The sequence below is a fragment of the Geotrypetes seraphini genome, chromosome 17 (genome assembly GCF_902459505.1).
Source record: "Geotrypetes seraphini chromosome 17, aGeoSer1.1, whole genome shotgun sequence".
NCBI classification, from domain to species: domain Eukaryota; kingdom Metazoa; phylum Chordata; class Amphibia; order Gymnophiona; family Dermophiidae; genus Geotrypetes; species Geotrypetes seraphini.
In genome coordinates this window covers 36903683-36918642 of record NC_047100.1, presented here as the reverse complement: position 1 = coordinate 36918642, position 14960 = coordinate 36903683, and the positions used below count along the sequence as shown (strand labels likewise).

The window sequence follows — 14960 nt, the reverse complement described above, 5'->3', positions numbered from 1 at the left end:
ATATCTTTTAAAGATATATCCTGCACCAATAAAGAGGAGTTTTAATTTAAAGACTTAACAAAAGGAACTGATGCCAGATTCCTTAAATAAGAGGATCCTACATCTTCCACTGTTGAGGAATGAGGAGAGAAAATACCAATGACAAACAAATCTTGAGAAACTACCACGCTCTCTTGGTCTGGAACATGGTCCAATTCTCCAGTTACAACAAATTGCAGGGATAGGGTTCGACCTCTCAATGAGAGAAACATCTGAGGGAGAAAAAATACTCACAAAAGCAGATGGAATTGGTGGCACAGCTGATTTAAGATAGATATCCATAGACCCATGACTACTATTGGTACCACCGAAATACAGATGGAAAGGAGGGGGGCCTTCTCTGATATAACTGGCTTCCCAAAATGTCCAGTCTAGTGTCTGAATGCACTCTCCAGTTGAGTTCTATAGATGGCTTTGGAGATATCTGCATTGGGGACATTGAAACAGGGGGGGGGATCTCTGATATCACTAGCTGCCCCAGGCATCCAGTCTACTGCCTAATGCAACTTAGTAAAAGTGCCCCTAATTTAATTGCCCTCACTTAGATGACTCAAGCATGAATTATCAAATTTATAAATAAGCTAAATTAAAGCTAAACTTACCTCTCTCGTCATGTCATCATCTTCATCCATAACGTCATAGACTTTCTCCAAGAGTTTAACTCCCAGTCCTTGCAGAACATCAGCCCTCAGTGCTTCAATTATTCGCCTAACCTTTTGTGGAGCAGAAATGGTATCTAAAACAAAGGGAAAAAAACAATTAGGTTTTTATCTTTTCTAGAAGATAGGCATGTCATTCTAGACCAGTGATTCCCAACCAGTGTTCCCGCTAAGCTGCGCTGGCGTGCGCTGGCGCACAAAATATTACATCGCAGCGCACAAGTTTCTCGTCACAGCGCACACACGTGCTTGCAGGCAGGCGAGCTGGCAGTCCATGTAACGCGTCGCAAAGGTAAGGGGAGGCGGGGGGAGGAATCGGACGTCGGGGTGGGGGTGCGAGCAGGGAGGGGGGCGATCGGAAGAGGCGTACGGCAGATGGCAGGGCGGCGAGAGGAGAGTCGGGTGGGGGGGGGGGGGAGTAACACCGGAAGAGAGCGGCAAATCCGGGCAAGGCAAGACTTGCAGAGGCGTACCTAGGGGGTGCGGGGGGTCGATCCCGACGGTCCGCTCAGCTCGCCAACAAGGAGAGGCAGCCGGACTCGCGTACGCTCCGACCGCCTCTTCTTGGGGATGATGATGAAGATATTGATGATATCTAACTTGAGTGAAGAATTGATTCCATTCCAGTTTCACAACAATTATTCTACAACATATTGAGTGAACTCTTCTCACTGAAGGCAAACTTTGTGCCCAATAAAATGGTTTTCAATATTTTGTTTTAATGTATTTATACTTTTGTGTAGAAGCTGGAATTGATAGATTGTCTAGAAATTGAAAGCATCAAACGTATTGTCTTCTGGACTGTTTTTAATTTACAGTTTACACATATGGATGTAACAGACATAACTACATTTGTTGTAAAACATTTATTAAGATATCATTTCATCCCTACAATTTCTGTAGACTGTTTTAAAATAAATTTGAGTTTTTCTGGTAAAAAAAAAAAAATAAATAAAGAATTTTGTACTTTCAAGAATTAATGCGTTGTTTTGTGTTCTTAAAAATATTATTTAACGTTATTTAATTTAGCGTGTAGGCCTAAAATTCCTTTGAATACCTCGTCCTCATGTATCAGCAACTTTGACAACATATTTATTTGACTCATAACTTGCTGGCGCCCGATATTTTTAGCTCACAGTGAAAAAAGTTTGCTCACAACACCTGCCCGCTTAGAGGGAACACTGTTCCCAACCCTGTCCTGGAGGAACACCAGGCCAATCGGGTTTTCAGGCTAGCCCTAATGAATATGCATGAGAGAGATTTGCATATGATGGAAGTGATAGGCATGCAAATTTGCTTCATGCATATTCATTAGGGCTAGCCTGAAAACCCAATTGGCCTGGTGTTCCTCCAGGACAGGGTTGGGAACCACTGTTCTAGACCATATGATATTTTCCCCATGCTTGAGAACCATGCAGGACGAATCCATTCCAGGTTTTTGACTCCTCCTTTTCCAGTGGGCTCTACAGCCCCCTTCACTTTGTACCAAAGCGGGCGATAGCCCTATATAAGAACACACACACAAAAAAGAGGGGTATGGGAGACTCCTCAAACTACAAATCTGTTCTTCTCTGAAAACTAGAATTTTGGGTATCCAATTAAATAATTCACTAAGTTTGGAGCATCAGGTTAATTTGTCAGTAAAAATCATTTGGTCTTCGAAGGAAATTATGGGCAGTTTGAAAATATTTTGATACGGCAGTTTAATCCCTTATTCATTCTCAGATGGACTACTGCAATGTGGTTTATCTTGGATGTGCTAAAATATTCTTGAAAAGATTATAAACTGTGCCGAACACTGCTGTGAGAGTTTATTTTCTCCATTTCTAAATATGATAGAATTACTCCATACTTGATCAAATATGCACCGGTTGCCAGTAAATGCAAGAATTTATTTTAAGCTCTGTGTTATAATCTTTAATATCTTATACGGTAGTTCCTTATTACCTATGGAATTGATATCATTATTAGTACATAGACTAGATTATCATGTACGGAAAAAATTATATCTTCAATTTCCCTCGCCAAAAGCAATTAAATTATCAATTCAGTGAAATGTGTCTTTCTTTTATCAGGCCCCTTTGGTTTGGAATGACCGGTATAGATAGAGGATTACTATACAGGTCCTGGCTGTATCTCAGTCACTTTAATGTTGTTTAAAGCTATTCCTCCTTCTTTTCAACCAGCTCCATCTTTCCTAAATAGCGAATAGCCCAGTATTCAAGAGAGTCATTGCAAGCAGACTTGGACATTGTTTCTATCACGGAGATGTAATTCAACCTAGAGGGCTTGTAAATCATAACCTTTATTACATAGACCGATTTGCACACAGCTTTCCAGTTATTTGTTGTCTTTCTCACCATCTGTTTTTCCTTCTGCCTAGTCTTCCCATTATCTTCTTGCTAAGGAGAAATTAGGTTCTTACCTGCTAATTTACTTTCTTTTAGCTTCTCCAGACCAGTAGAGGTTAACTTTACGAATGGGTATATATCTAATCATGACCAGCAGGTGGAGACTGAAAACAAAACTTTGGGACAGTATATCCTAGCCCCTCCTCTCTATTTCCCTCAGTCTGCCGAATAGCCAAGCAGAACCAAGAACTGGAAAACAACAGAGAGAAAAAAACAATACTCCAAAAGGAGTAACAAATAACATACCCAAAATGCTGTTGGAAAATGCAGAGGAGAAATTCCCGAAGGAAGAATGTCCCCACAGCTCGCCAGCTAAGCCAGCCGAGCCACAGCCGCTGTTCTTCAATTCTCCCCGGCCCTAGAAAAATACTAGAACCCGCAGCAAAAACCAAAAACTGCCCGCGCAACAGCCCCAACAACAACCACAACAGACAGGGTGGGGACCTCTACTGGTCTGGAGAAGCTAAAAGAAAGTAAATTAGCAGGTAAGAACCTAATTTCTCCTTCTTTAGCACTCTCCAGACCAGTAGAGGTTAACTTTACGAATGGGACGTACCAAAGCAGTCCCTCTCACGGGCGGGACCCCCGAAGGGCCGATACCAGTACACGCTCACCGAACACCGCGTCCCGACGCGCCTGCACATCAACCCGATAATGACGAACAAAGGAATGCAAGGAGGACCAAACCGCAGCCTTACAAATATCCACTGGAGGCACGAGCGACGACTCAGCCCAAGAAGCCGCCTGACCCCGAGTGGAATGAGCCTTGAGAAACTCCGGAACAGGCTGCTGTTTCAGAAGATAAGCGGAAGCAATCGTCTCCTTGATCCAGCGCGCAATAGTAGCCTTAGAAGCGCCCGCTCCCCGACGAGGACCCGCCAGGAGGACAAAGAGATGATCGGACTTCCGGAATTCCTGGGTCCGCTGCACATAAGAGCGAAGGACCCGACCGACATCCAACTTGCGCAGCTGCCGTTGCTCAGAAGAGCCCTCCCGACCACCCAAGACCGGGAGAACCACCGATTGATTGACATGAAAAGGAGAAACAACCTTCGGCAGAAAGGAAGGAACAGGCCGCAAGACGACCCGCTCCCTAGAAAACTCCAAGAAGGGAGCCCTACAAGAGAAAGCCTGCAGCTCAGAAACACGCCTAGCAGAAGTAATGGCCACCAAAAAGACCGCCTTCAAAGTAAGGTCCTTCAAAGAACAGTCGTCCAAGGGCTCGAAAGGCGGACGCACCAAAACAGAGAGAACCAGATTAAGATCCCAAGAGGGAACCGAGGGCCGTAGGGGAGGCCTAAGCAACTTGGCCGCCCGCAAAAACCGAATCACATCAGGAAGAGCCGATAAACGCTGACCTGACACCAACCCTCGAAAGGCCGACAGGGCCGCAATATGAACCCGGAGAGAAGACCAAGCCAGGCCTCTATCCAGGCCATCCTGCAAGAACTCCAGAATGTTAGGCAGAGAAGCGCGAAAAGAGGTCACTCCCCGCGCCCGACACCATTCCTCAAAGAGACGCCAAACCCGCACATAAGCCCGAGAGGTAGAAAGCCTCCGGGACCCCAACAGTGTAGAGATCACCTTGTCTGAATATCCCTTCTTGCTAAGGCGACCCCTTTCAAGAGCCACACCGTAAGACAGAAGGGAGACGGGTCGAACATGGGAATGGGACCCTGCATCAGAAGGTCGTCCGAGAGAGGCAGAGGAAGAGGATCCGCTACCAGGTGCCTCACCAGATCCGCATACCACGGACGGCGAGGCCAATCCGGCGCCACCAGCACCACCAAACCCGGATGGTGAACAATGCGAAGAAGCACTCTGCCCACCAGCGGCCAAGGAGGGAACACATACAACAGCCCCTCCGTTGGCCACTGCTGGACCAGAGCATCCAGACCCTCGGCCAGACCGTCCCTGCGACGACTGAAGAAGCGGGGCACTTTGGCGTTGCCACCCGTGGCCATCAGGTCCATCAGGGGCTGCCCCCAAGCCTGCACTATCAACTGAAACGCCTCGGCGCCGAGACACCACTCTCCTGGATCTAGAAAGTGACGACTGAGGAAGTCTGCCTGAACATTTTCTACTCCGGCTATATGAGAGGCCGAGAGGTCCAGCAGATGGGATTCCGCCCAAACCATGAGCAGAGCCGCCTCCTGCGCCACCTGAGTGCTCTTGGTGCCCCCCTTTCGATTGACCTAAGCCACCGCCGTGGCATTGTCCGACAGCACTCTGACCGACTTGCCCAGCAACAGGGAGTGGAAAACCAACAGCGCCAGACGGACCGCTCTGGTCTCCAACACGTTGATCGACCAGGCGGCCTCCTCCGTGGACCAGGTGCCCTGAGCTGAGTGACCCAAACACTGAGCCCCCCAACCCAGGAGACTCGCATCCGTCAGGAGCACCGTCCACTGCGGGAGATCCAGACCCACCCCCTGAACTAGGTGAGGGGTCTGGAGCCACCAACGCAGACTGCAGCGCGCCAAGCCTCGCAGGGGGACCGGAACATCCATCCCGTGCCTCTGGGGAGACCACCTCCGGAGCAGAGCATACTGGAGAGGACGCATGTGGGCCCGCGCCCACCTCACCACGTCCAGGGACGCCGCCATCGACCCCAAGACCTGGAGGAAATCTCGCGCCCGAGGACACCGGGACGCCAAAAGCAGGCGAATCTGAGATTGCAATTTGCTCACCCGGCCCTCTGGGAGGAAGACCTTCCCCAAGGAGGTGTCGAACAGCACCCCTAGGTACTCCAGACGCTGAGCCGGGACCAACCGACTCTTGGAAAGGTTGACCACCCAGCCCAGCGACCGGAGAAACTCCACCACCCGAGCAGTAACCCGGGAGCTTTCCTGCAACGACTTTGCCCGAAATAACCAGTCGTCCAGGTAGGGGTGTACCAGGATGCCCTCCGACCGCAAGGCTGCCGCGACGACCACCATCACCTTGGTGAACGTCCGAGGAGCCGTGGCCAGCCCAAAGGGAAGCGCACAGAACTGAAAGTGCCGACCCAAGATCGCAAAGCGCAGGAAACGCTGATGAGAGGCCCGAATGGGAACATGCAAGTAGGCCTCCGTCAGATCGAGAGAAGTGAGAAACTCCCCCGGCTGAACCGCCAGAATGACCGACCGCAGAGTTTCCATACGGAAAGAGGGAATCTTGAGAGCCCTGTTGACCCCTTTCAAATCGAGGATGGGCCGAAAGGTCCCCTCCTTCTTGGGCACCACAAAGTAAATGGAGTACCTGCCCGTGCCCCACTCCGGAGGGGGCACCGGAACAACTGCCCTGAGATCTAGCAAGCGCTGAAGGGTCTGGCGAAAAGCCTGCGTCTTCCCCGGAGTCTGACATGGAGAAGCGAGGAAAAAATCCGGCAGAGAGCGGGCGAACTCCAGGGCATAACCGTCCCGCACCACCTCCAGGACCCACTGATCGGACGTGATCTCGGCCCATTTGGGGAAAAATTCGCGCAGCCGGGCCCCCACCGGAACCAAAGGGGGCGCCAGCAAGGCGTCATTGTGCAGGACGGGAAGCGGGGGAACCGGCGGAGGGATTCCCTGCCCCCCCGACGGGCCCCCCGAAAGGGCTGCATGCGCTGGAAGAACCGACCCCGGGAAAATCCCGGAGACTGGAAAGAAGCAGCCCCACGCCCAGGGCGATACTTGCGAAAGTCCCGCAAATGCCCCCGGGCCGCACCCCCCCGAGACGCCGGGCGGGCACGGTCCTCCGGCAGACGGGGAACTTTCGAGTCCGACAAAGTCTGAATCAACTTATCCAAGTCCTCTCCAAACAAAAACGACCCCCGAAAGGGAAATTTAGTAAGCTTAGCTTTGGACGCAGCATCCGCCGCCCAAGCGCGCAGCCACAACACACGCCTTGTGGCCACGCCAAAAGCCATAGACTTAGCCGAGATCCGCACCAAGTCATATAGAGCATCTGAGAGGAATGAGGCCGCCATCTCAATCTTCGCTACCTCCTGATCCACCAGAGACCAGTCGTCAGACTCTCAATCCAAGACCCGCTCCGCCCACCGAAACATGGCGCGAGCGACCAGTCCCCCACAAATAGCCGCCTGGACCCCAAAGGCAGAGACCTGAAAATTTTGCTTAAGGATGCTCTCCAATTTGCGCTCCTCAGAGTCCCGCAAGGCAGAACCGCCCTCAACAGGCACGGTATGCCGCTTGGAAATTGCCGAGACCACCGCATCCACGACTGGCGAAGCTAACGTAGCCCGATCCCCTTCCGGAATGGGATACAGGCGAGCCATGCTGCGCGCCAGCCGAAACAGCGTCTCCGGCGTTTTCCACTGCTCCAGAATAATATCCCGAATATCCTGATGCATAGGAAAAGAGCGGGAAACGGAACGGATCCCCCGTAACAGGGGGTCCCCCACACGCGGAGTCTCCGGCGGCGCGTCCTCAAAACGCAAAACCGAAGAAACCTGCTGAATAAGGTCAGGCAGCTCATCTTTCTGAAAAAGGCGCACCACGGACGCCTCGTCACTGGAGAACGGGAAATCCGACAACCCGCCGCCAGCTTCCGTCCCCTCCAGAGAGTCCTGGAACTCCTCAGAAGGGTCCAGGTCCTCCTCCAGACCGACCCGTTCCTCCGACCACAAATTCTCGTCCCACGACACCCGCGGACGCTTGGACAAGGGAGGCGGCGGAGGGGACGTCACGCCAGACGAAAGAGGCAAAGCCGCAGGGAGCGCGGAGGAAAACCCACCCCCCGAAACCCCCTGGGCGCAACCGGGACCCCCAGCCGCCTGAAAATAGGCTCAGCATAAAGAAAAGAAAAATTCAGGAGAAAAACCCCCCGAGGGTCCCAAGGGACTCCCTGCCACAGCAGGGGACCCAGCAGAACCTTGCCCCTGCATAGTCAAAACAGGGGGAAGGTCACCTGAGGTGGAAGACAAAATGGAGGGGCCAGACAGAGAAGATGGCGGTTTTCCCGCCAAAAAAGCTCCCTCCATAGCCTGAAGCGGCTGAGAGACCTGAATAGTCTCAGCCGCTAAAGCAGGCAAGCCGGCATCAGCTGTCAAAAAATCAGCTGAGAGGGAAACCTTCGGGGAATCCCTCCGTGGGCGGTTGTGGAAGACCGGGCTTCCCCACTGCTCCAAGCCGACTCGCGAGGCACCATCGGCGGGGAGCTCTGGGCGCCTGCAGCCGCTGCCGACGGAGCTCCACCACCTCACCGACCCAAACCGCCGAGTTCAGGCCGGCCGCGAGTGCCTCGCGGCTGGACTAAATTGTGTCCTACTCCCCCGGAGAAGGGCACAATTGCTCCATACGCGACCTAGCTATAAAAAAGTGCCGGTTACATGAAAAAATACAGTAAAATACAGTTTTCTTAAAGGGAAACAACCCTTCAGACCAGCACTACCTCAGGATTTTTTTTTTTTTTTTTTTTTTACAGAACAGACTCCACAGGCTCTCGAAGCAATATGCCTTGCTTGACTTAGGGGGCAAGGCTTACTGCTGAGGCTCCTCTAAAAAAATGTGGGGAGGTGGAGGAAGTGGGGGGAGGGACCCCGCTCGTGACCCGCCGGGTTTGACACCCCCGAGGTCGGACGAACCCCCAAACAGAGTCCGCCCAAGCTCCGTCCGGCTAAAACCAGGGACAATAAACCCCCTAAACAAATTCCAACAGCCCTACCAAGGGAGATGGGTACAGATCACTCAACACCTGCTGGAGACTGAAAGAAGACTGAGGGAAATAGAGAGGAGGGGCTAGGATATACTGTCCCAAAGTTTTGTTTTCAGTCTCCACCTGCTGGTCATGATTAGATATATACCCATTCGTAAAGTTAACCTCTACTGGTCTGGAGAGTGCTAAAGAATAAGTGATTTGCTAAGCTAGCATAAAAATGAACTCTCTCCACTGTTGTCACTCTCTTGCTGTTGGTTTTAGTGGGGGTGACTTCCGTTTAGCACCTAGAAATGTATTGCCTGTATTTCTCCCTAAGGATCCTTTTTCCTGTGTCAGAAAGATAACATAAGCAATGCCTCCGCTGGGTCAGACCTGTGGTCCATCGTGCCCAGCAGCCCGCTCACGCGGCGGCCCAACAGGTCCAGGACCTGTGCAGTAATCCTCTATCTATACTCTTCTATCCCCTTCTCCAGCAGGAAATTGTCCAATCCTTTCTTGAACCCCAGTACCGTACGCTGCCCTATTACGTCCTCTGGAAGCGCATTCCAGGTGTCCACCACACGGGTAGACCATCATAACAAAACAGCCTTTTTTTTCCAAGTATTGCCTCATCCTCCTATGTACTTAAAACCTTCTTTGTGGAACCAGGTTTCTAGCCACTTATTTAAGTTTTCTATATTTTGTAGTCTCTCCTCAGCTTTTCTTTAGGCAGGCAGTATTTCTGAAAAGGCTACAGTCCTTCCCAAGGCCATCAACCCTTCCCACAGCTTCTGGAAAGGACATTTGTTCTAACATCACTCTTAAGAGTAATAACTTTCAGCATTTGATTTGTACATCTTGATGAGAAGCCTGGCATGCAGACTACACTTTCTTTGGGCCTACAGAGTCTACTTTCTGTCTCATTATGTCGAAAGGCTATAAGTTGGCACAGATCTTTAAAAGGAAGAGGACTGAAACTATGGAATAAATTACCCTCCCCCCCAAAAAATAAAGAAAATCTGAGGCATCTCCTGTTATGCTGCTTTTAGAAAGGCAATTAAAGCTCAATTGTTTGCCCAATTTTTGAAAAAGCCCTTGAGTTTAAAATGAACATTATTTGTTCCACATAACTATTGTGGTTCAATTAAATTTACCTTTTTTTTTTCCTCTTTCCTGATTGTGATCCACCTTGAGCCTAGCTAGATTAAGTGGAATCGAAATGCTTACATTAGATCAGAATATATCAGTAACCATTTGATTGTATTTAGCTGCTGATTTTATTGTATATTTCTAGATGACTGCACTAGCTTCTTCTTTGTATCTGCTTCAAACTCATTTGGGAACATGTGGAATATAAGAGAAGGATTTAAAGGTAGCGTGCCGCCTTCTTATGTATGCATCCTCCATGCAATTTTATAATTTCCATTTAAAGAAGAGATCCACTATGAGAAAATGAAACACACTTTGCTGACTTATGGTAAATAAACTTAAATAACCAAATAGATTTTCTTGTTCAAGCTAAGATAGTAAAATGTTCCTTAAATACCTGAGGGAAATTCGCTGAAATTGAAGTCTTCAGGATTCTCTACTGCCTTTCCATGCAGAACTAGCGTGTCACGGTATTTGCGGTGAAGCTTGAACTCCGATTGGGGGAAGGGGCTTTGAGGGATGTCACACTGATCCCTGGACTCCAGTTTCAGTGTCTGAGTCATTAGCTGAACCAAATCCTGCATTTCATTTGAATCCATTTTTCTAAAGAGGAAAAAAAAAGCCAAATCAACAAAAATCTACACACTTTTCAATAAAGAGTAAATCATATAGAACTCTCAGCTATAGTCACCTTTCCAAATCCTAGTATAAGGTGAGTTACAACTGAATAGAGCAAGAAGTTAGTTCCCTATCCAAGAAAGCTTCCATAACGAATTTGTATCTGAGGTAACCTAGGCTTTAATGACTTATTTTTGGTGAAGATGTGACTTACATGCCTGTAAGTGAGGTATTTTACCGGTCTTGTTGGATTTGTACAATAGAGGATACACTGTTGTCTCAGCACAGCTTTTTCATAGAAAGAATTGTTGTTTTGGATCCAGAGTTAGTATAGCAGCTTTGCTACACTTATGCTGAATGGATTTTATTCTGCAGTTTATTTTTATTATTTAACAATGTGCATGGCAGCAGAGGATGCCAATGTTGCTATTACTGATGATAGCAGTACTTTTATATATATATACATATATTTTTTTATTGGGGGGGGGGATGAATGGGAAGTTGTATTGAGAAATGACCTCGTACCAATTGATGGGAGGAAGATTCAGATGCAGATGGATGCAGAATATGGAAAGATTAGGTACTTACCTGGATAATCTTCTTTCTGGAATAAGAGCATATGAGTCCTGACAGTAGGTGATATTCCCATACTCACGAGTTGATTGCAGAAGGATGAAATTTACAATCTTCAGCTCCACCTCCTTCTATAGTGCTGTAGAGCCCCCTTCAGTTTGACCCAAATTAATCAAACAGCAATAAAACAGAGAAATAAGAAGGAGGGGGAACGTGGAGTCTCCCAGCTAAAACATTTCTGTTGTGATCTGTAAAAAAAAATTAATAAAGTTAAACAACACCATAAACAACCCAGGTGGAACGAAAAGCAACCAGCATTAAATTTATGGAACTTGTAGAGCCACACTTACCGCTTTACGCTTTTTTATCTTTTTCTTGTTATCCTCTGATTGACAGGAGAAAATCTCCAACTTTGGACATCTCAGTCTGTCTGAACAGTAGGCAGGCAAAATCCAGACCGTCAGGACTCATATGCCCTTATTCCAGAAAGAAGATTATCAAGGTAAGTACCTAATCTTCCCTTCTGGTGCAAAGGGCATATGAGTCCTGACAGTAGGAAATATACCAAAGCAGTCTCCTGATCCTAGGGTGGACAGATGAGCCTGCCCTTAACACCAAGGACCAAAAGCAGTATCCTCCCTTGCTGCCACATCCCCCCTATAAAACTCTGTAAATGTGCAGAGTGGACCATGTAGCTGCTCTACAAATTTCTTCAGGGGCAGATATGGAAGGCAAAAGCCCCCACCCCCAAAAAACTGGAGACCCTCAGGGAAGAAACGGGACCCCCGACTGCCTGCACATAAGCCCTGCACAAGGCTAAAACAAATTCTGGGGATAAAAACCCCTGGTGGTGTGAGTGGTAGTGGAAGACTGGGTTTCCCCCCTACCTCATATGCCCTTTGTATCAAAAAATGATCTTTACTCATTTCCTGTAGCCCTAGAGCAGTGGGTCTCAACCTTTTCTATATTGAGTCACACCTGACAGGAGATGCTCAAGTATGTGACAACCTGCATACATGAATATCAAAGTTAAAAACATTAACATCCTCAATAGTAAGTTCCATATTAGCTTAATATATCTGCATATTAATATCAGTCTTCTTGATTTAGAAGGTAAAAATAAAAGCTTTGGCAAATCAGATAATTAGCTTTAATTATGTAAAATTAAGAACCACCTACTTTAAAATCAGGTAAGGTTTTGAAATTTTAGCATATCTTAGAACATCCTTCCAAGTGTTCTCCAAACGCTTGACTTTTCCTCTAGCATTATACTGAGGTGAGTATTCTGTGGTTTGGCCAACATTCAGCTTTATGTGTATAACTTTGTTCATATTTTTAGCTGTACTAACCATGTATGTGCGAGCATTAACATCTCATCTATTAAAACTAGACCAGCTATTTAGGTATTGCCATTGGATGTAAAAATTATACATTGAAAGGCTGAAGTTCATCGCAGCATCTATAACTTTTTTGCCTGCCTGTGCTCTGTCTTAAACCATACCTTTTTTTTTTTTTAAAGCATAACTTTGCTAATAAAAAGACCAAAACTGGGGATGTTTTTAATAAGCATTTTTATCCCAGGATAAGCAGGCAGCATATTCTTGACTGATGGGTGACGGCACCGACAGAGCCCCGGTACGGACAATTTTAGAGTGATTGCACTCTAAGAACTTGGAAAGTTCTAGTAGGCCGCACCGCGCACGCGCGAGTGCCTTCCCGCCCGACAGAGGCGCGCGGTCCCCAGTTTCTTAGTTTCCGCAGAGCTAAGAAGACGCGTTTCTTTCAACAGCTGTTGAAGACTTTTTTCATATCGCCTTCCCGCTCACGTAAACCCTTAAGGAAATATTGTTTCCTTCATTTTCTTTTATTTTCTTTCTTTTTAAAAAAAAAAAAAACAACTTTTTTTTTTTTTTTTTTCACTTCTTTCAATTTCGCCCCGGTGGAGCCTGTTGCCACCATCGAGGCCTCGGCCTTCGATTTGGCAGAAGCCGTTTTTACCTTCATGCCCCCTCAACCCGGGTTTAAGAAGTACCAGCGGTGTGCACGACCAATTTCACTCACTGACCCGCACAACTAGTGTCTACAGTGTCTTGGTCCTGACCATCGAGCGTCTACCTGCACCCGCTGTGCGACTTTAAAAAAGAGAACTCTGAAAAATTGGCAGATCCAGCAGCAATTATTGTTTGGTGCCGAGATGTCTGACTCTGCGGCACCGGCACCGACATCGGCCCCGTCTCAGTCGGCACCCACCTCGTCGACACCGCACAATACCGCGTTGGCGTCGCATCCCTCAGGTAAGCCGGCTAAGAAGCCTTTCCCGTTGGAGCGTCCTCCGGTCTCAGTAGCAGCGAGCCCAGTCCTGCCGACCTCGAGGCGCCCATGGAAGCGCTCCGCCCCAATAGAGGTGAGCCCCTCGCCCTCGGGTTCCTCATCCTCGGGGCGTAGAGCGGCACCGCAGGTACCGCAGAAGAAAAAGGCGGTACCGGTGCCTTCGCTGGACGAGCGGATCGCCGCTGTCCTGCAGGTGCAGCTTAAGGAAAAGTTGCAACAACTCCTTCCTGCACTTTTGGCACCGAGCCTTCCGGTCCCGGTCCGGTCTGAGCCACCGGTACCGACAGTGGAGCAGCCCCTTCTTTCGGCATCCACTTTGTCGGTACCGGTACATTCTGCTTCCTCGGTCTCCATGCCAATCCTCGCACCGGAACCGAGAGCTCAACACCAGGCTGTTCAGACTTCGGCACCGATGCAGTCCTTAACGTCTCCCGGTACCGTGTCTATGAGGTCAGGTAAGTCGGCACGCAAATCCCGACACCTGGAACCCTCCACACCGGAATCTCGAGACCGCAGTTTTCAGGTTCGGGATCCTGATCTGTGGGGTGACTCAGAGGACCCTCTTCTCTCTGAAGGGGAATGTTCATCTGGTGATGAGGATCCTTCTGCTTTAGACCCATCCTCTAAACCAGATGTAACCTCTTTCTCATCTTTTTTAAAAGAGATGTGTGACTCTCTCTCTATTCCCTTGGAGGCTGAGTCAAAGAAATCCAAAGCTTTTCTTGATGCACTGGATTTTGACCAACCTCCAAGGGAATATCTCAAATTACCTCTCCATGACATCTTGAGAGAGACGTTTTACAAGAATTTAGAGACACCTTTGACCATCCCTGGAGCCCCCCGCAAGTTAGACTCCTTATATAAAGTCATCCCGATTCCTGGGTTTGACAAACCACAGCTCCCACATGAGTCTCTATTAGTGGAATCCACTCTAAAGAAATCCACGGGAGCTAGTGTATACGCCTCAGTCCCTCCTGGCAGAGAAGGTAAAGCCATGGACAAATTTGGCAAGAGGTTGTACCAGAATGCGATGTTAGCCAACAGGTCAGGGAATTACGCTTTCCACTTCTCATTCTATCTCAAGCATCTCATACAAAATCTGACTGCTTTTGAGAAGTACCTCCCTGACAGTAAAAAATCTGCCTTTCGCCAATCTTCTTCATCGCTCTTACAACTTCGAAAGTTCATGGTCAGGTCGATCTATGACACCTTTGAGCTAACCTCTCGGGCCACAGCTATGTCGGTGGCCATGCGTCGACTGGCATGGCTCAGAGTGTCAGAACTGGATGTCAATCATCAGGATCGACTGGCTAATGCACCTTGCCTGGGGGATGATCTGTTTGGAGAATCCATGGACTCCACTACTCAAAAGCTTTCAGCTCATGAAACTAGGTGGGATACTCTCCTCAAAACGAAAAAGAAGACCCCACCTACCAGGCCTTTTCGTCAGCAATCGGCCTACCAGCGTCGATTTGTGGCTCGTCCTTTGCCACCGGCAGCTCAACAACCCAGGCGTCAGAGGCAACAACAAAGGCAAAACACTAGACCTGCACAGCAG

The 14960-nt window shown here is 48.5% G+C and overlaps 1 protein-coding gene across 2 annotated transcripts in view; it reads right to left on the bottom strand.

Annotated features, from left to right (window-relative positions):
- NEK4 (NIMA related kinase 4) overlaps window positions 1-14960 on the bottom strand; it is a 61295-nt gene that overhangs the window by 13100 nt on the left and 33235 nt on the right. For both annotated transcript variants that reach the window (XM_033926661.1, XM_033926660.1), the window contains exons 14-15: window positions 10278-10483; window positions 642-775 (exon numbers count right to left, since the gene is read on the bottom strand). In XM_033926661.1, coding sequence (XP_033782552.1) covers window positions 642-775; window positions 10278-10483 — 340 coding nt within the window. The remainder of the gene's footprint in view (window positions 1-641; window positions 776-10277; window positions 10484-14960) is intronic.